This window comes from Malania oleifera, chromosome 5 (assembly GCF_029873635.1).
Source record: "Malania oleifera isolate guangnan ecotype guangnan chromosome 5, ASM2987363v1, whole genome shotgun sequence".
Lineage (NCBI taxonomy): Eukaryota > Viridiplantae > Streptophyta > Magnoliopsida > Santalales > Ximeniaceae > Malania > Malania oleifera.
In genome coordinates, this window is record NC_080421.1 from 59,614,238 (window position 1) to 59,631,459 (window position 17,222).

A 17,222-nucleotide genomic window follows, 5' to 3' on the forward strand; every position below is an offset into this window, starting at 1 on the left:
AATGTCTGTGAGATGCAAAAGATGAGGGAAGAAATCATAGTTCTTTGGGTCCTAGTGGGCAAGGTCTTAAATTTCAATTTCCACTCAAATTTTGAAGCTCCAAAAGTACGGAAATTTCGATGGAAATTTCGATTTCGATGTCAATTTCGATTTCGATTTGAAAAAATAATGAAAATTAATAGTAAAGCATGGAATTCTTTGTGAAACTTTAGAAATGGTTAACAAACATAATAATATAAGTTTTAGGACTAATATATTAAAAATTAAATACATCTATGTTTTGTATGAGGTAGAAAACTTGTCAAATAGTATGTGTATCAAACATATTTGTAAGATAATGTACATTAAACATATTCAGTTAATACAAATGAAATTCATAAATCATATAATTATTATTTATTATACAAATAATGATAATTTAGACATGAATGGTTAAATAAAATGTTATTGTAAGTTTATTTTTTCATATAATTTCAAAAGCACTTGTAAATCTTTTTTTTCGATAAAATAAATTAAGGTAGAAATTTCACTTCACTCCGAAATTTCTCATTTGAATTTTGACAAAATTTCACCATATAGTTAAAATTTCGATAAGTTTCGCTAAAATTTCAAAATTTCGATAAATTTCGGATGATTCGTTGAGATTGTGACGGAAATTATGCAAGATAGAAATTGACTGCCATTTTGATTTGGAGGGTGACAGAAATCGGAAATTTCAATGGAATTTTTGACAATTCTGTGGAAATTTAAGACCATGCTAGTGGGTCTGAAATTGTAGTTTGAGGCATTCTGATCTCAAATTCTCTCAGTAGTGCAAAGTTGCTTGCTTTTGATGAGATTAAGTCTCATCTAATTGTTCCACTCTCCAAAATTCATTAGCCAGTGCCTAGTTTGGGTGTTCTAGCTTCTGGGTTCGAGAAGTCCTCATTTGTCACATGATGGGTAGGTCTGTCAGTCAGTCGAGTAGTAATAGAAGTTCTTGGGGTAGTTCAAAAAATCATGGAGGAAGGGGTGGATATGGTGGAGATACCTCACGCATGCATCCTCATTGCAGGTGGGGTGTGTGGCAATTCAATCGAGCAGTGTTGGTATCTTCCTCAGAAGAGATTTAGCGCATGAAGACTCATTGTGACGGTTCAAGGATGTGATAGCCAAGTTCCAAGAAGCTATGATGAGTATGTCAACATATTAGGTGGTGGAGAATGTCCCAACCTGCCAATTCAAGCTTATGAGGGGCAATGTGGATGCATACATGGGCATTACGTGGATGCCTATGTGGTTCTCCTCTAGTCTTCTTTACATGCTTTGGCTCTTCTTAGTCTTCTCGACATGCTTTTTATAGCTGCATTCTTGGAAGAAGTTAAATTCTAGACATGGGGTGTGTGTATATTTATTTATTTTGGTCCACTCTACCTTATCATAGGGGTCAATCATTTGTTGCTATTGTTTGGATTTAGAAACAACTAAGGTAGATCTTAACATTAGTAGATTAAAACACTGATTCCCTTCCCTATAACGCTCCTGCAAAAAGGACCTGCAAAAAGAAGCTAGAGTTCTTTCTATCAAAGTCCTCATCGCACCTACCCTAAAGAAAAGTAAATGCAACACAAGGCACAAGGCTTCAAGGCCCTAGGATTCTACTGGGGTCAAATGTATGCATCTTGCCTCAACAATTGGAGGTTTGATGACTTGATCAGCTTCTTGATTTGATGTAAATAAAAAAAAAAAAAAAATGTACCACATAAATAGTTGTCCAACGACTCTAGCCCATTTCTATCTTCCTTTCAATTGGTTATATATTTTCTTACTTTTAATGACTAATAACTAGTCTTCCCCACACTCTAATTTCTTTTCACTTTGATTACCTCATGTATAATTTATCTATATCCCAATATATGGTCACATGTGAGTGTAGGGTAAAATAAATATACTTTGTTCAAGGAGTTTCATCACTTTCATGATGTTTGGAGTACAATTTCTTTCAATATATCAATATTCAAAGTATCAAACTTTCATCTTTCTACCTCTATTGAATTAAACTTAAGTTGTTAATTTGTTCAATGTTTCAAAAGCAGCTGTTGAAGTTTGGTTTGAGGTTCACCTCAAGACGATGTGTGCATAAAATTCCCCAAAATTGAAGTCCTCCCCAGCCCCACCCATTAAGAAAGTAAATGCAACGCATAGTGCACAAGGCTTCCAGGCCATTTTGGGATTCTTGAGGGGTCAGATGTATGGGATCTCACATCAACATTTGGAGATTTGATTACTTGGTTGGCTTCTCGATTTGGTGTAAATAAAAAAGAAGAAGATCTGTACCATATATAAAGCAGTCCGGCCAATTCCTATTTCCTTTAAATTGGTTTTATATTTTCCTTACAAGTGACTAATAATTTGTCTTCACCACCCTTTAATTTCTTTTTCCCTCTGGTTAACCCACCTCTCTCTCTTTCTCTCCCCTTCTCTCATATGCATAATTTTTTTTTTTCAAGACTGCTGGGATATTATTGAGGATGACTTTGTTAAGTTTTTGCTGAATTTTTTACGGGAATGGGATCCTGAGCAAGAGCATTAATTCCACTTTAATTACCCTTGTGCCTTAGAATTCTAGGTGCATTAGGGTAGAGGACTTCAAACCTAATAGTCTAGTCTCTAGTGTTTATAAGATCATAAGCAAAGTTCTAGCTAATAAGTTGAGTACGGTGCCTAATGAGATTACTTCTACAACTTAGAGTTCTTTTTTGGGGGTAGATAAATAGTGGATGCTATTTTGGTGGCTAACGAGGTGGTGGAGGATATTTATTGGAGGAATAAAAGAGGTTTCATTTTTGAAATGGATTTTGAGAAGGCTTATGATATAGTTAGTTAGAGTTTTTTTGGAAAAAGTTTGACAGGGTTTTGGTGAGCGTTGGCGTAGGTGGTTGTTTGTCTAATGTGCAGTTGGGGAACCTAAGTCATGGTTTAGGGCTTCGAGAGGTATTAGACAAGGTGATCCACTTTCTGCCTTTTTGTTTGTTTTAGTAGTTGATATGCTGTGTAGAATGGTGGATAGGGTTGTGAATAGGGGGTTGATGAAGGGTTTGGAAGTGGGGAGAGAGGTTGTGGTCGTTTCTCAACTTCAGTTTGTGGATTGTTGTTAGTCATTTTTTACCTAGTAAAATAAAGATTGAGTTGAACATATGAAAGTTAGGTCAAAAACATAAAAGGAAATAAAACTACATGAGGTGAAACTATTGAGCGGTCGACCGGTCCCTTTCTAGCTTCTGTTGTTTGGCACCTCAAGTAGTTGATTGACCAGCTCATTCAGGCAGTTGATTGGTCTTGGAAAAATTTAAAATTATGTGTTGTTTCCATGTGATTGGTTGGGAGATTTGGGCATGCCATATGTCCTAAGGTTGTCGCATGTCAAGCGGCGATATTGGCAATTGGCGGTTGGTAGTTAATTTGAGTTTGAATTTTCAAATTCAAATTCAATTTCAAAGAGGCTTTTCCCTCCATTCCATTGGTGGTCTATAAAAAGACCTCTTGGGAGAGAGAGGAGGGCATGTCCAGCAGTCCAGGTGGGGGCAAGGAGAGAAATTACAAGTGTTTTCGTGCATTTACTTGGGAAATGATGAAGGGTTTTGTTGAAGGATTTAAGAGAGAAGTCCATCTCTCATTCATTGTTTTGTGGTTTTTGGGGAGTGAACCAAAGTGAGGGTGTTTCCACTTGATCTATGGAAGATTTTTCTTCAATAAGGTCGGTGTCTAATCCTTCACTTCATTCATTTTCACATTTTTCTATGAGTTTTGTATGATGAAGCATATTGATATGTTCGGGAATGTCCATGTTTAGTGATTCATGATTTCTCCATTAATTTATGTCAATAATGCATGTTAGAGGTGCTAGGACATGTTTCTATTTTAATTGCATAGAAAAAAGCTTGTTTGAAATTCAAAATTGCATGTTTGATCAAAATTGATAAGCGGGTGGTCAACTAGTTCATCCAGGCGACTGACCACCCCCTGTTGATGTGAAAAAGTAGTCATTGGCTACCAGGCAGTTGATGCCCCCTTTGCAAGTGGTTGACCACCAAATCTGGAGAGTGCATATTTTTGCACTTTTTTGTGGTTTTCTCCAAGATTTCAAGTTCTTTTGAGTCGCTACATGCAGTAAAATGTATTTGGTCGAGTTTGGATGCTGTTTTGCTGAGAGTTTTCATGGTTTTTTCATAAAAAAAGGAGTTTTTTATTTTAAAAATGAATTCACATGAGTTTTCAAAAAGTTTTTAAGTTTTGCAAAGTTTGCAATCAATTTTTGGAGACATACATGCATGATGTGGCTTTTGGATGTTCTCCAAATCTTTTCTATATATATTTCATAGGCAGGTTTGTGGTTCTCCAACCAAAAATCCACATTTTATTTTTTCAAATTTAAATAATAAAAAACACAATTTTCCAAAGTAATCATCTATGAAGTGGCTTGAGAGCGGAAAAATGAGTTTTCCTTGTAGTTTAACTTGAATTTAATCTTTATTTTATAGAGTTTTCATTGAAAAATCAGTCTTTTTAATAAAAAACAAGTGGTTTTTCAATAAGTTGTTAAGTGTTTTCTAATGTTTTCTAAAAGATCATTAAAATATTTTCTTAAAAGCTTGTTTTGAAACATTTTGTTGAACTACAAGTGGCTTGATTCTCCAATGGAGGATATGTAGGCAATATACCTTCGTAGATTCAGTCACAACTCTAAAAAGCTTTAAGTATTTTCTTTGTTTTTTTTTTCTCTTTTCTCTTTGTTTGTGTGTTTTATTCGAGGATTTTGGAAAGGTACTCAAAAGTTGTAGAGTTTTCATGGAGCTGATTCTTCTGCATGAACTCTACGAAGGACTTTTCAAAAGGGGTTGGGGGCTGGTAGTTGAATTTTTAGAAAACAAACATAGCAGAAAATTTGTAGGAGGCGATTGATTGGCCTTTGTAGGTGGTTGACTGCCTGATCTTGCAAGTATATCTTTTTTCTTATTTTCACCCCCCCTCTTTTTTTTTCAAATTTTTGAACTTTTAAATGGGTGACATACTCTCATATAGTTCAAGTGCAGTAATTATTCTTGAAATGGGTGCTTTAGAGTCTTAGGCAGTTGACTGCCTGATCTTGCAAGTATATCTTTTTGCTTATTTTCACCTTCTTTTTTTTTTTTTTTTCAAAATTTTGAACTTTTAAGTGGGTGACATGTACTCATATAGTGCAAGTGCAGTAATTATTCTTGAAATGGGTGCTTTAGAGTGTTATATTTTTTAAATGTTAACTTAAGAAGATTTGAAAGTCTGCATTCCCTATTTATAATGGTACTCTTGAACCGGATATTTTTTTTTGTGAAAAGGTTTTAGTCTATTTTACCTTTTCAAAAACCAATTTAAAGTGATGATTTTGTTTATAAATAAAAAAGGGGTAAGCAAAGGAACCAATGGTTTGGTTCATTTTACTTGCTTTCGCTTTCTTAAGTCACCAAACATTGGCAATCAATATGGGTCAATTAAACTTTGTGTCCACACGGACGATACTATGTTATTTTTAGAGGATCATAGCCATTCTTTTAGCTGTATTTTGGGTATCCTAAACAGTCATTGAGAGGGTGTCATGTTTAAAATAAATATAGGGAAAAGTGGCTTGGGAAATATTAATCTGCCAGCTGAACAAGTTAGGAAGTAGCCTTTTGTCTCTGGGTGTGGTCTTTTGGACTAGCCTTTGACTTATTTAGGGGTCCCTTTGGGGGGCAATCCTAGATATGCTGAATTTTGGAATCCGGTAGTGGAGAGAGTGGCCAAGAGGCTTGATGGTTGGAAAGGGGCACTTTTTTCCTTTAGGGGTAGAATCTCCCTTATCCAGGCTTATTTATTGATTATCCCATTATACTTTTGTTTGTTTTTAGGATTCCAACGAGGATCACTAACAAGATTGGAAAATTATAAGAGATTTCTTGAGGTTTGGAGTTGAGGGTTTTGGGGATAATTTAGTAAGGTGGGAAGAGGTTTGCAGGTCTAGCGGGCGGGCTGGGTCTTAGAATATTAATGTCTAAAAACATCGCCCTCTTAGCTAAATGGTTATGGCATTTTCTGCTAGTAGATCATTCCCTTTGGCATAGTGTAATTAGAAGTAATTACGGTTTGGGTGAGAATGGGTGGGATAATGTCACGGGCCAAGCACGCACTTCACACCTTGTGAAGGGCAGTGCAGAACCAGCTAAAACCCCCTTGCTTAACTAGTAAGCCAAAGTATATTGTGGTTTACCAAAAGAACACATTCACAATAGTTGAATGAAAAGTAAGCAGAAGCAGTAAGCAATTCATGTAAGCAAATGAGAAGCACACGGTAAACATTGAAGCGACGTAATTCATTAACAACACCTGCGCAAGCAACCTGTGTTTAGCGAGGCAGGCAAGTAGGCTAAACACGTTTACAAAATGCTATTGAGTGTTACAAGACTGACGGACATTCACCCTCCCCTAAAGAGCTTTATATGCTATTTTAGCTCTAACACTAGCAAACATCAAAATGTCCGAGGAGTCATACTCCTAACTAAAACATTGAAATGATTAATTAACAAAACGTATACACTACTATTTACATAATGATATTCCATCCCATACACATAAGACAAGTGGTCATAGGCAATCATAATGCCTTGAACTAGCTTGACTTGTGACATTTCACCCCACTTATGCGGCCGACATCCTTGTAGACTGCGACTCTAGGTACTCTTTAACTTTGTCCATGTACGGTTGCAAGTATTTTGTTGAAATCTAGCTGATTTCTTTGTTTTGAAGGATTTTCCACTTCATTAAGAACTCATGCCAGTTCTTCCTTGATGATATGAACTTTCTATTTGCATGGATGACTTCAACTTCTCTTCTATTAGGTTGCACTATCTTCTCTTTTGGGCTTTGAAACATAATTGAGCCACATTAAGTAGCTGCACCCAATTCTTCTGATTGGCAGTGATAAAATAGCATAAGTACACCTCTAATAGTCCATTGAATCTCTTTGTCTGTCCATCTGTCTGTGGGTGGTAGCTTGAAGAGATGTCAAGCTGTGAATTGAGGATTTTGAAAAGTTCTATTTAGAAGTTGCCTTTGAATCTTGAGTCTCGGTTACTAACAATGTCTTGGGGAACACCCTAATAGCTCACAACATGTTTAAAGAATAGTTGTGTTGTCTCCTCTATCAAAAAGTATTTTTTTTTGCGGATTTTAAACTATTGAACTTTGAAACCCCGTCCATAACCACAAGTATATAGCTTGTTCTAGCTTTGGGCAGGTTAGTGTTGAAGTTAAGTGAGACACTCTCCCACTGTCTCGTTGGTAGTTGAAGAGGCTGCAATAGCCCTACGATCTTCTTTCAATCGACCTTGCCTTGCCGTCAGGTGAGACAAGTTAGGGTATACTTGACCGCCTCATTATGCATGTGTGGCCAATAGTACCTTTGCTTCAACAATGCCAAAGTGTGATGTCATCTTGGATGACTTGCCCACATGGTGTCATGACACTCTCTCAGTAGTGTCTTGCTCAAGTCTCCAGCTTGAGGCAAAAAAAGTTGGTTACCATGTGTCATCACCATTCCATATTCTAAGCAACACTAGCGCACTTTGCCCTATTTTGCAAACTCTATAAGGTTTTGGGCAATTGGATGTTTGGCAAGGTTCTCCTTAATGTGGTCTTACATTGTCATGGTAACCTTACAAGCAAGTGTGTTACCATCTATAAGGCCACAAGCTTGGCCTTCTTGCTCAATGCATCTACAACTTGGTTCATCTACATTGCCTTGTGCTCAAATAAGAAATCAAATTTAGCTAGGAATTCTTGTTAGTGGGTCGACCTGGGTGTTAGTTTTGGCTGTGTAAAGAAGTGATTGATAACTGAGCTATTTGTTTTCACCACAAACTTCGACTTGAGCAATGCCGCCGTGTACGAAGGCAATGTATCACTGTTAGCATCTCCTCCTCTAGAGCTATGTACTTCCGCTATGCTTCATTAAGCTTACGACTCTTTTACGCAATAGGATGCCCATCCTGTAGCAAGACTCCCTTGTTTTTCATGATGTCTGGAAGTGCAAGTGCCATATCTCGCATCATAGCTTCCTTCAAGTTGTTGCAGGCTTCTTGACACTTCTCTATCCTGCTCAACCTATGACCCTTCTTTAGTAATTCTATTCATGGGGCAGTTCTCCTCGAGTACTCCACAAACATTCGATAATAGTTGGCAAGTCCAAGAAAGGAATTCAACTCTTTAACATAAAGGTTGTTAAATACCTTTCGTAGATTCTTTTCATGTTCCTCTAGAGTGGAATTGTAGACAACAATGTCATCTAGGTATGCAATGAAAAACTTGTCGACATACTCATGAAATACCTCATCAAATTGCAATGACGCATTCATCAACCTGAAGGGCATTGCCAAGAATTAATACACCCCATACTGTGTCACTGATCGTCTTTGGTTCATCACCATTTGCTATTCTCACTTGATAGTAGCTTGACCGAAGGTTAAATTTTGGTGAAATACTTTGCATGACTTAGCTGATCAAACAAATTAGAAATTAGTGGAATTGAATTACTTGTTGTGCACAATTACCTTGTTGAGTGTGCGGTAGTCCACACATCTGCATGCTCCCATCATGTTTCCTTCGAAACAACACTAGTGCTCCGAATGTGCTTTTGAAGGATGTCTATAGCCCACTTCCAATAACTCATCAAGTTGTTTCCTCTACTCTGCTAACTCTGGAGGCACCATCCAATATGGCCCTTTAGCAGGTGACTTCACTCCTAGCAACTCAATCTCATGCCCCACTTCCTGTCATGGAGGCAAGATGTGAGGTAGCTTGTCTTACATCTATACTCATCTAACGCAACTATGGATTGTAGTAGGCACACGCTCTTGGACTACTTCATGTACCACCATTGTGGCAAGATATGTTTGTTTACCCCTTTTCAATCCCTTATTGAGCTGCGTGGCAAATAGGAACTACTCTTCGTCTCCTTTCTTTGCAAAAACTTACAGCATGCATGGGTGGTCTCCCATTAGACAAAAGATCTAGAAAATGACATCGGTATTGCCTTTGTCTCCCTCAAGAATTCCATTCCAAGTATCACTTGGAATCATCCATCGGCATGGTTGTGAAATTCGCATGTCTTGCCCATGTCCAAGTTTCACAGTCACCTGCTTGGCTACTCTCAGAGTAGGTTGAGTTGTGGAGTTAACCACTTTCATGCATCCTAAGTCCATCTCTAAGTTCAAGTTGAGTGTTTGTGCTTCTGCCTATGATACAAACTTATGGGTAGCCTTAGTATCCACCGTAGTATGGGTGCTCTTCCCATTGATCTGAAGACCCACAAACATTAACCCTTTCGCTTGGGTAGCTTTCAGTTCTTTTGTTTGCCTCTCCAACGTGTTGAGTAATTGCATAATTGCATTGCACTGATCCTCAGGGTTTCCTCCTCATCCTTGTTAGATCCTTATGCCCGTTCTGCAATGGAAGCTTGCAGGGCATTAGGGGATGACTTGTCAGGGCAATCAACAACTTTGTGAGGGTCTCAACATAATAAGTTTGTCATCTTACCCTTACCACTTGGTGTGTTGAATGATTTAGATGACGAAACTACCTTTGAAGATGATGCCATAGTGTTGACTCCATAACTTTTGGGTTTACCCTTCTTGAAAGACTTTTTGCTGTTTCCACCCATGCCACTCTCTTTGGACATTGTGGAGCTCTTTCTGGCGTAGTTAGTCAAGCATTTCGTGGCAACTTATGCGGTAGGAAAGTCTTGAACTCTTTGTGAACGAAGTTTTGCTCTTGCCCAATAGTTTTAGCCCCTCAAGAAAATAGAACGACTTGTCTTTCTCCAACATATCTCACATATCTAACATCAAAGTAGTGAACTGTTTCACATACTCCCTGATGCAATGTGCTTAAGATCTTATAGTTCTTGCCGAGCATTGTCCTCAACATTCTCAAGAAAGAATTGGGCCTTGAGCTCTCTCTTCAATTCTACCCAACAATCAATTACACAATGTCCATTCTCTATTTCATCATACTTGGCATGCCGCCATAGCTTAGGTGTCACCACCAAGGTGTTAAATTTCAATTTCAAATAAAATTTCAAAGCTCCAAAAGTACTAAAACTTTGATGGAAATTTCGATTACGATGTCAATTTCGATTTTGATTTGAGAAAATAATGGAAATTAGTAGTAAATCATGGAATTCTTTTAGTATTCATTGGCATGGGTTCTTACTGATGCTTCACAAAATCTCACTATATGAAGGCAATTGAATTAACGTAGCAATTAACCAAGCTCTGATACCGCCACGGGCTGAACACTTCACACCTTGTTAAGGGCTGTGCAGCACTAGCTAAACAGCTCTTGCTTAACTAGTTAGCCAATGTATACCGCGGTTTATCACGTGAACACATTAACAGTAGTTGAATGAAAAGTAAGCGAAACCAATATACAATTCATGTAAGCAAATGACAATCATGCGATAAACATTGAAGCAATGTAGTTCATTAACGACACCTCCATAAGCAATGTGTGTTAGCGAGGGATGCAAGTAGGCTAAACACATTGACAAAATGCTAATGAGTTTTACAAGACTAATGAATGAACCGCCCCCTAAAGAGCTTTATATGCTATTTTAGCTCTGGCACTAGGAAGCATCAAAATGTCTAAGGAGTCATACTCCCATTCTAGACTAAGGGATTGACACACTCAATTAAAAAAATCTATACTACTATTTATGTGATGGTAACCCATCCTATGCACACAAGCCTAGCGGTCACATGCAAGCATAATGCACTGAACAAGCTTGGTTCATGATAGATACCAATGTTAGTTTGCAAAGTTCATCGTAGGGCTCATGGAGATCTATTTCTCAGATTTATCCCTCATTTACTCATATTAATTATGTGGTGGGGATGGGTTCTCACATTTCCTTTTGGAAAGATTCGTGATTGGAGAACGGTATTTTAGCCACTTCTTTTCCTCAGCTCTTTCATTGAGCTTAGACCAAAAAAGCATGATTTTCTTCTTTGTGGATGACTCGAGTAGCCCTATTTTCTTGGAACTTTAATTTCGGAAGATCTCTTAATGATAGAGAGATGTTGGAACTTTCCTCATTGTTGTTGTTATTGAACAATTGTCATCTTTCTTCAGCTAGGCATACTTGGTCTTGGGCTTTCGATCATGCGGGGTATATTCTTGTAAATCATTTTTTGAGTTTTTGACCCAGTTTCAATTTTTGTTTTCCCCTATATTCATTTATTTGGAAGGCCAAAATCACCCCCCAAAAGTTAAGGCTTTCATTTGGCTGATTGTGAATAAAATCAATACTAACAACCTGTTGTGGATTAGGAGACCTTTGAAGGCCTTATCTCCGGATGATTGCATGCTTTGTTATTTGAATTCTGAAAGGCGCCCCATCTGTTTTTACACTGATTAAACTTGGAGAATCTGGAATAAATTATTTAGTGTGAAGGGAGACTCTTTGGTTTGACTAGCGTCAGTGGAGGAATTGTTGTCTGTTTCTTTTGAGGGGTTTGGAAGAAGGAAGGAGAGGGCTGCACTTTGGAAATGCAGCATTTTTGTAGTGTTGTGGGGATTATGGTTGAAGTGTAATGCATGGATTTTTTCAGGGCGTAAATTGAAGTGACAGCTGGTTTGGGAGTAGGTTCATTACCTGGCCTCATTGTGGTGTGTTGGCTTCGGTTGCTTTAAGGGAGTTAATTTTTTAGAGGTTCAGCAAGAATGGAGGAATCTTTTGCTCTGACTTTTGCTTTTTCCAGTTTTTTGTTTTATTAGTTTTTTTTTTTCTGGATTATTCGAGAATTTTGAAGGGAGAATTCTTTTTCTCCTGTGTAAATTCTTCTCTTATCAATGAAATCTCTTCTTTTGTTATAAAAAAAAAATCTATATCCCCACGCATGGTTACATGTGATTGTCAATGTGTAGAATTAGAGGTAAAATAAATTTACTTTGTTCAAAGAGTTTCATTCCTATCATGAGGTATGAGATAGGGTTTTTGTTAATAGATTGAAGCATCAAATCTTCATCTTTCTACCTCTGTCCAATTAAGCTTAAGTTGTTAATTTACCCATTGTTTTAAAAACTGCAGTTGAAATTTTCCTTGAGGTTCATCTCAAAAAGAGTTGTGCGTTAAATTCCCTAAAGCTAAATACAAATATCCAAACAGCAGACGCATAATATATTGTACAGGTTATGCATTTATGCTTTGTTGGTTAAGGCTTATGCATTTTGACCTGGTCCATTTTAAGTGAAAGATGGTTTTTGACTAGGCTAGCAAAAATTAATAAGGTGTATACAATAAAGGATTGAGGAATGCTCTAACATAAGTGAATCTTTAAAACTCTTGAACCTGAACTTCTCCAAAATAATTGAATGTTGCGTCAAGGATCTTGAACACTACTTGAACTATGTAATTGTCTTGTACCTCATTGCATGGTATACTCATGATTTTAAGTTCATATGCTTAGAATGACCAACGAGTAGTTACAGATCATATTTGAACTTCTTTTTCAATTTTTTTTAAAAAAAGAATTCTTACTTTTTTTTTTTAAAAATAAATGTATATATAATTTATTTTTTTATTTATATATAAAAAATAAAACACCAAGAGACCTAGGCTTGCCTTGTGGCAATTTAAATGCCTCGCATGCCTTTTCCTTCTATACCATTGATTTATACCGGTATGTTGTGTACAAGGATTCTTATTGTGCCTTGGTCATACCATATTTAGTTTTTATATTGCTGATCTGTGAAAGTACGGTAAGGTTGTCGCCATGTGACCTGGAGGTCACGGGTTCGTGGCGTGGAAACAACCTCTTGCAAAAGTACAAGGTAAGGCTGTGTACTATAAATCCATTGTGGTCCGCCCCTTCCCCGGACCCTGCATACGCGGGAGCTTTGTGCACCGGGTTACCCATTTCTTTTTTTTTTTTTGATCTGTGAAAGTGCATAATTCCTCTTTTCATGCCTCCTTGACAACTTATTGTGCAGGTCGTAGCTGCAATGTGCTCAAAAATACCCTTTATTAGCAATGCAATTATGAAAGCTACTGGTTGTGGTATGTATTCATGGCTGTCTATTACTGAAATTCAAGCCTGTCATGTGGGCTGTTTTTTCCTGTCTATGTAATGGCATTACTATGAGGTGTTTAATATGCTGTTGTGTACTTAGGAGATGTCATAGCTGTGGGAATGCAATTCTAAGCTGGCAGCTGAAATGAGCTCCAAAATACCCTCTATCAGCCTTTGGTTGTCATATGTATTCATGGTGATTGTCCACTGTTGACATTCATGTATGTCAATGTGACGTGTATTTGCAATGTAGTGTTTAATGTTGAGCACTTTAGCCATTGGAAAGCTATTATCAATGAAGGGAGGGAGGGAGGGAGGGAGAGAGAGAGAGAGAGAGGAATTGCAAAGGGGTTGGTCTTCTTGCCAAACCCAATTCACCGCAATTTCTGGTAGCATTAGGTTAAAACTTGGTTTCTATTTTGTTATAAACGTTTTGTTTATCTCATTTTATTTTATCTGCTGACTGAAAATAATCTAGCATACTGATCTTCTTAGTAACCAAATGAAGAGCCATGTGCTTCACAGGCTAAACTCCCTCAGCCATGCCTAGAATTTGACTTAGTTCTTGTTTTGTAGTAGCAGGTATAGCCCCAGTGAAATGGCTGATTTTAAAGGAATTGAGTTGAAAGCGAGTAAAATAAATCCAAAGACTCAAAGAGTTCTTTATACTTTTGGCAGAGGCAACATTACCATATGGGAAAATCAAGAGATCATCTGCAAAATACAGATTACTGATATCTAACTCCCTGCAATTTAAGCTTAAGCTCCCCCATAGCAGCAGCAGTCCCCAGGACTTTTTGGTCAAGGTTTCCATTCCCTTTTAATCACCTTGTGCCAAAGGATTAACCTCCAAGGGAAACTGCCATAGCCATTTTTCCTCATAAGGGCTAAGTTCTTAGTCTCCAAATTGCTAGGACCTAAGCCCTCTCATTCTTACATGTTAAAAACCAAGTGATTCCCCCTCTCCCACACTTGAACAATAAGCAGAGGGATAGAAGTAAGATGTGCCTGAATGAAAATGACCACCTAAAGAAAGCCACTAAAACGTCTGTGTGGACACCTAGAGGAATGAGGAGTCTTTAGGTAAGTCATAGGATAATCTAACACACTACAACTAGCCAAGGAAGTAAGAGCTGCAATCCTCCTGTTAAAGTGAAATTAATTGCTGTGATAGCACTCTTTACTCACGTTAATCCTAGGATCAGACATCCTCATAAAAATCTAGAGGAGACTCCCTGCCAAGGATTGTATCTTAATCAAACTCCAAATGAGAAGTATTTCTTTTGCCCATTGTGTTCCCTGTGCAAAATCTCTCACCACTACCCTATACATCAACCTACTTGAAGCATGAGGAGCAAGAACAAACCAAAAAGGGAGAAGGCATCACCCTATAAGCTAGGATTTGGGTTCCTTGTAAATAATTATAGAGAAAGAAGAACTCGAGAAACTTCTCATCCACAATCTCAACCTATCATTATAGCCCTTCCTAGCCGTAAAATTTTATCTAAAGCCCCAACCAACCAACCAACACTGTCATAAGCTTTAACAAATTCCTGCTTGAAAACAACCTGCTTATCCTTTCCACTACTGGCATCCTCAGCCGGCTCTTTTGCCACCAAAATTGCATCTAAAACTTGCGTATCACCTACAAAGGCACTTAGAGAATGATAAATAATATTGCTCAAATCATACTCAGCCTATCCATAAGGACCTTTGCGGTCAAGGTTTTAAATTTCAATTTTGAATAAAATTTGAGGCTTTGAAAGTATAGAACTTTGTTGGAATTGTATTTTGATTTTAAAACTGTTAATAGGCCTAAATGGAAGATTTTGAAATAAAGTACATCAATGACAAGTATGTAGAATACAAGGTGCAATACCTCTAGCACAACAATCATATTCGAGATATTCAATTAATATTAATGAAATTCGTAAATTATCTAAGTATTAGTTAATGTAAATACAACTATATTTGACCTAAATGGTCAATAAAATGTTGTACCTAATATCTTTGTTCAATTTTGCATAAAATTTAAAAAATCTAAAAGTTATCAGTCATATCCTTCTCATAGTGGCCTTCATTTTTTCAATAACATAGATGATTTATCAATAGAGAAATTCCAATTTTGAGTTTTGAATTTCAATTTCAATTTGAAGTTTGTTTGATGGTCAATTTTTTTTTTTTAAATTCACCAAAATATTGTGATTTTGGTAAAACATTGATGATTTGTGGAACTTTTGTAAGACAGAAATTGACTACCATTTCGATTTTGAGGGTGGTGGACAGCGGAACAATTTCAAGGAAATTTAATACCAAGCATGCAATAATGATTTTATGCACACTGGCCAAGGGGCCAGTAGGTCTTATGTCCTTTACTTCTTATAGTACAATTCATAAAGTGGACTTAATGCTTTACTGATAATCCCATTAACAATTTTTTTTTTCCTGGATAGAAATGACCCCATTAACATGAACTAAGGGACTCATTAAACATGCACTCTTGAAAAACCTTCAGCCAGTTACTCCTCATCCCTACCCAATGATTTTGTGAAAAAAACCAGTAGTAAAGCCGTTTGGATTTGGAGTCTAATCCTCCAGCTCAAGCACTGTATTCCTTACCTCTTCCTCACAAAGAGGTCTCTGTGATTGCTAATCATAAAAAATAAGACACCAATATAACCCTCACTTGTACTCTTGCAATCATCTTTCTCTGAACTAGGGCATAAAAAAACCTAGTAATTCCCTCGTCAATTAATAAAATTAGAGTCATTTATAACTTCATTCATGCTAGATTCTAGCTATTTGTATTTTTCTTTATGTTCCCATTAGCAATATATTAAAGAACGAACCCATTTAGATCATCTTTGGCCTCCCAGATTCTCTCTTAGTTAAATAAAATCTTTCAACTCATTTTTAATAGAAGGGTGTCTCCTGGACCCAGCATTTGAGAAGCCCCCAGAATCCTCCCTCATCCAAAGAGAAATACCGTGCAACCCATTCTTGACTCTAACCTCACTAAAAACCTCTAAATTTCATTTTTCAAAACCTCCTTAAGATGCTTGCTTCAAGCCTTCAACTTCTCGACAAACGTGAAGGGCCATGCTACCTGCCTTGACACAAAAAGAAGTTTTTCTAGTCTCCTTAATTATAGAATGGAAAGAACGATGAGTAAGCCACATTTTTTTAAATGAAAAGAAATAAATCTCCCAATTGATTGTGCTAGAATCTTGCAAAATAGGAAAATGATCATATTTGAGTCAGCCACAGAATGATCTGCTGAACCAACCAAGAAAAAACGACAGGATATCCCTCAACCACAATCTTCATAGTAAATCTAATTGTGTATACAAGTAAACCTAAAGCCTCTTTGTCTCTCATGGTCTATGAATGTAAAATCTCCTATTAGGGTCTACTAAGAAGAGAAAAGAGCATACACAGAAAACAACTCATTCCTAAGGAAAGTCCAAAGGCTAGGAGGACTGCCCCCTCCCATTAATCTCTAATAAAGACAAAAAGGTGTGTGTGTTTCAGTGGCTAAGGTTTTCATGTTTGTATTTATTGGCTGTGATAGTTGTTGTGTTCAATGTTTGGATTTCCATCTATAAAGGCCAGGCTAATCATTAGAAAGGCCAAAATGATACTTTGAAAAGAACAACATAACTGTTTGATTGCCACTTTACTTAAAAAGCTTAAGCTGTTAGGTTGTAAGACAACAATGCATATCAAGCTTTGACTCTCTCCTACATGTGCAGCTCGACAGTGCATGTAGAGATAAACACCTCAAAGATAACAACCATTACCAGGAATACAATAATTTTTTAAACATCACCTAATAAATGCGGGCAACAAGAACCTAGGACCTCTTGGTAACCAGCTCTGATACGATATTATATTACCACTTTACTTAAAAGCTTAAGCTGGTAAGTTGTGGGCCAATAATGTATATCAAGCTTTAACAATAACAAAAAGAGAAAAATTAATTGGTACTAGTCTTTTGTCTGCCCCAAAAATGGATTGCATCCAAAGGCCAGCCTTGTACTATGTGAATGGGCTAAAAGGCCCTCCCTCTTGGTTGAGTGACTTTAATGCGCCACAAGGGAACAA

At 37.1% G+C, this 17,222-nt stretch overlaps 1 protein-coding gene across 1 annotated transcript in view; it reads left to right on the forward strand.

The window, feature by feature from the left end:
• The window catches only part of LOC131155469 (adenylylsulfatase HINT3), an 85,073-nt gene that overhangs the window by 44,593 nt on the left and 23,258 nt on the right, over positions 1–17,222 (forward strand). Inside the window, exon 4 of the mRNA XM_058108635.1 lies at positions 13,039–13,105. Coding sequence (XP_057964618.1) covers positions 13,039–13,105 — 67 coding nt within the window. The remainder of the gene's footprint in view (positions 1–13,038; positions 13,106–17,222) is intronic.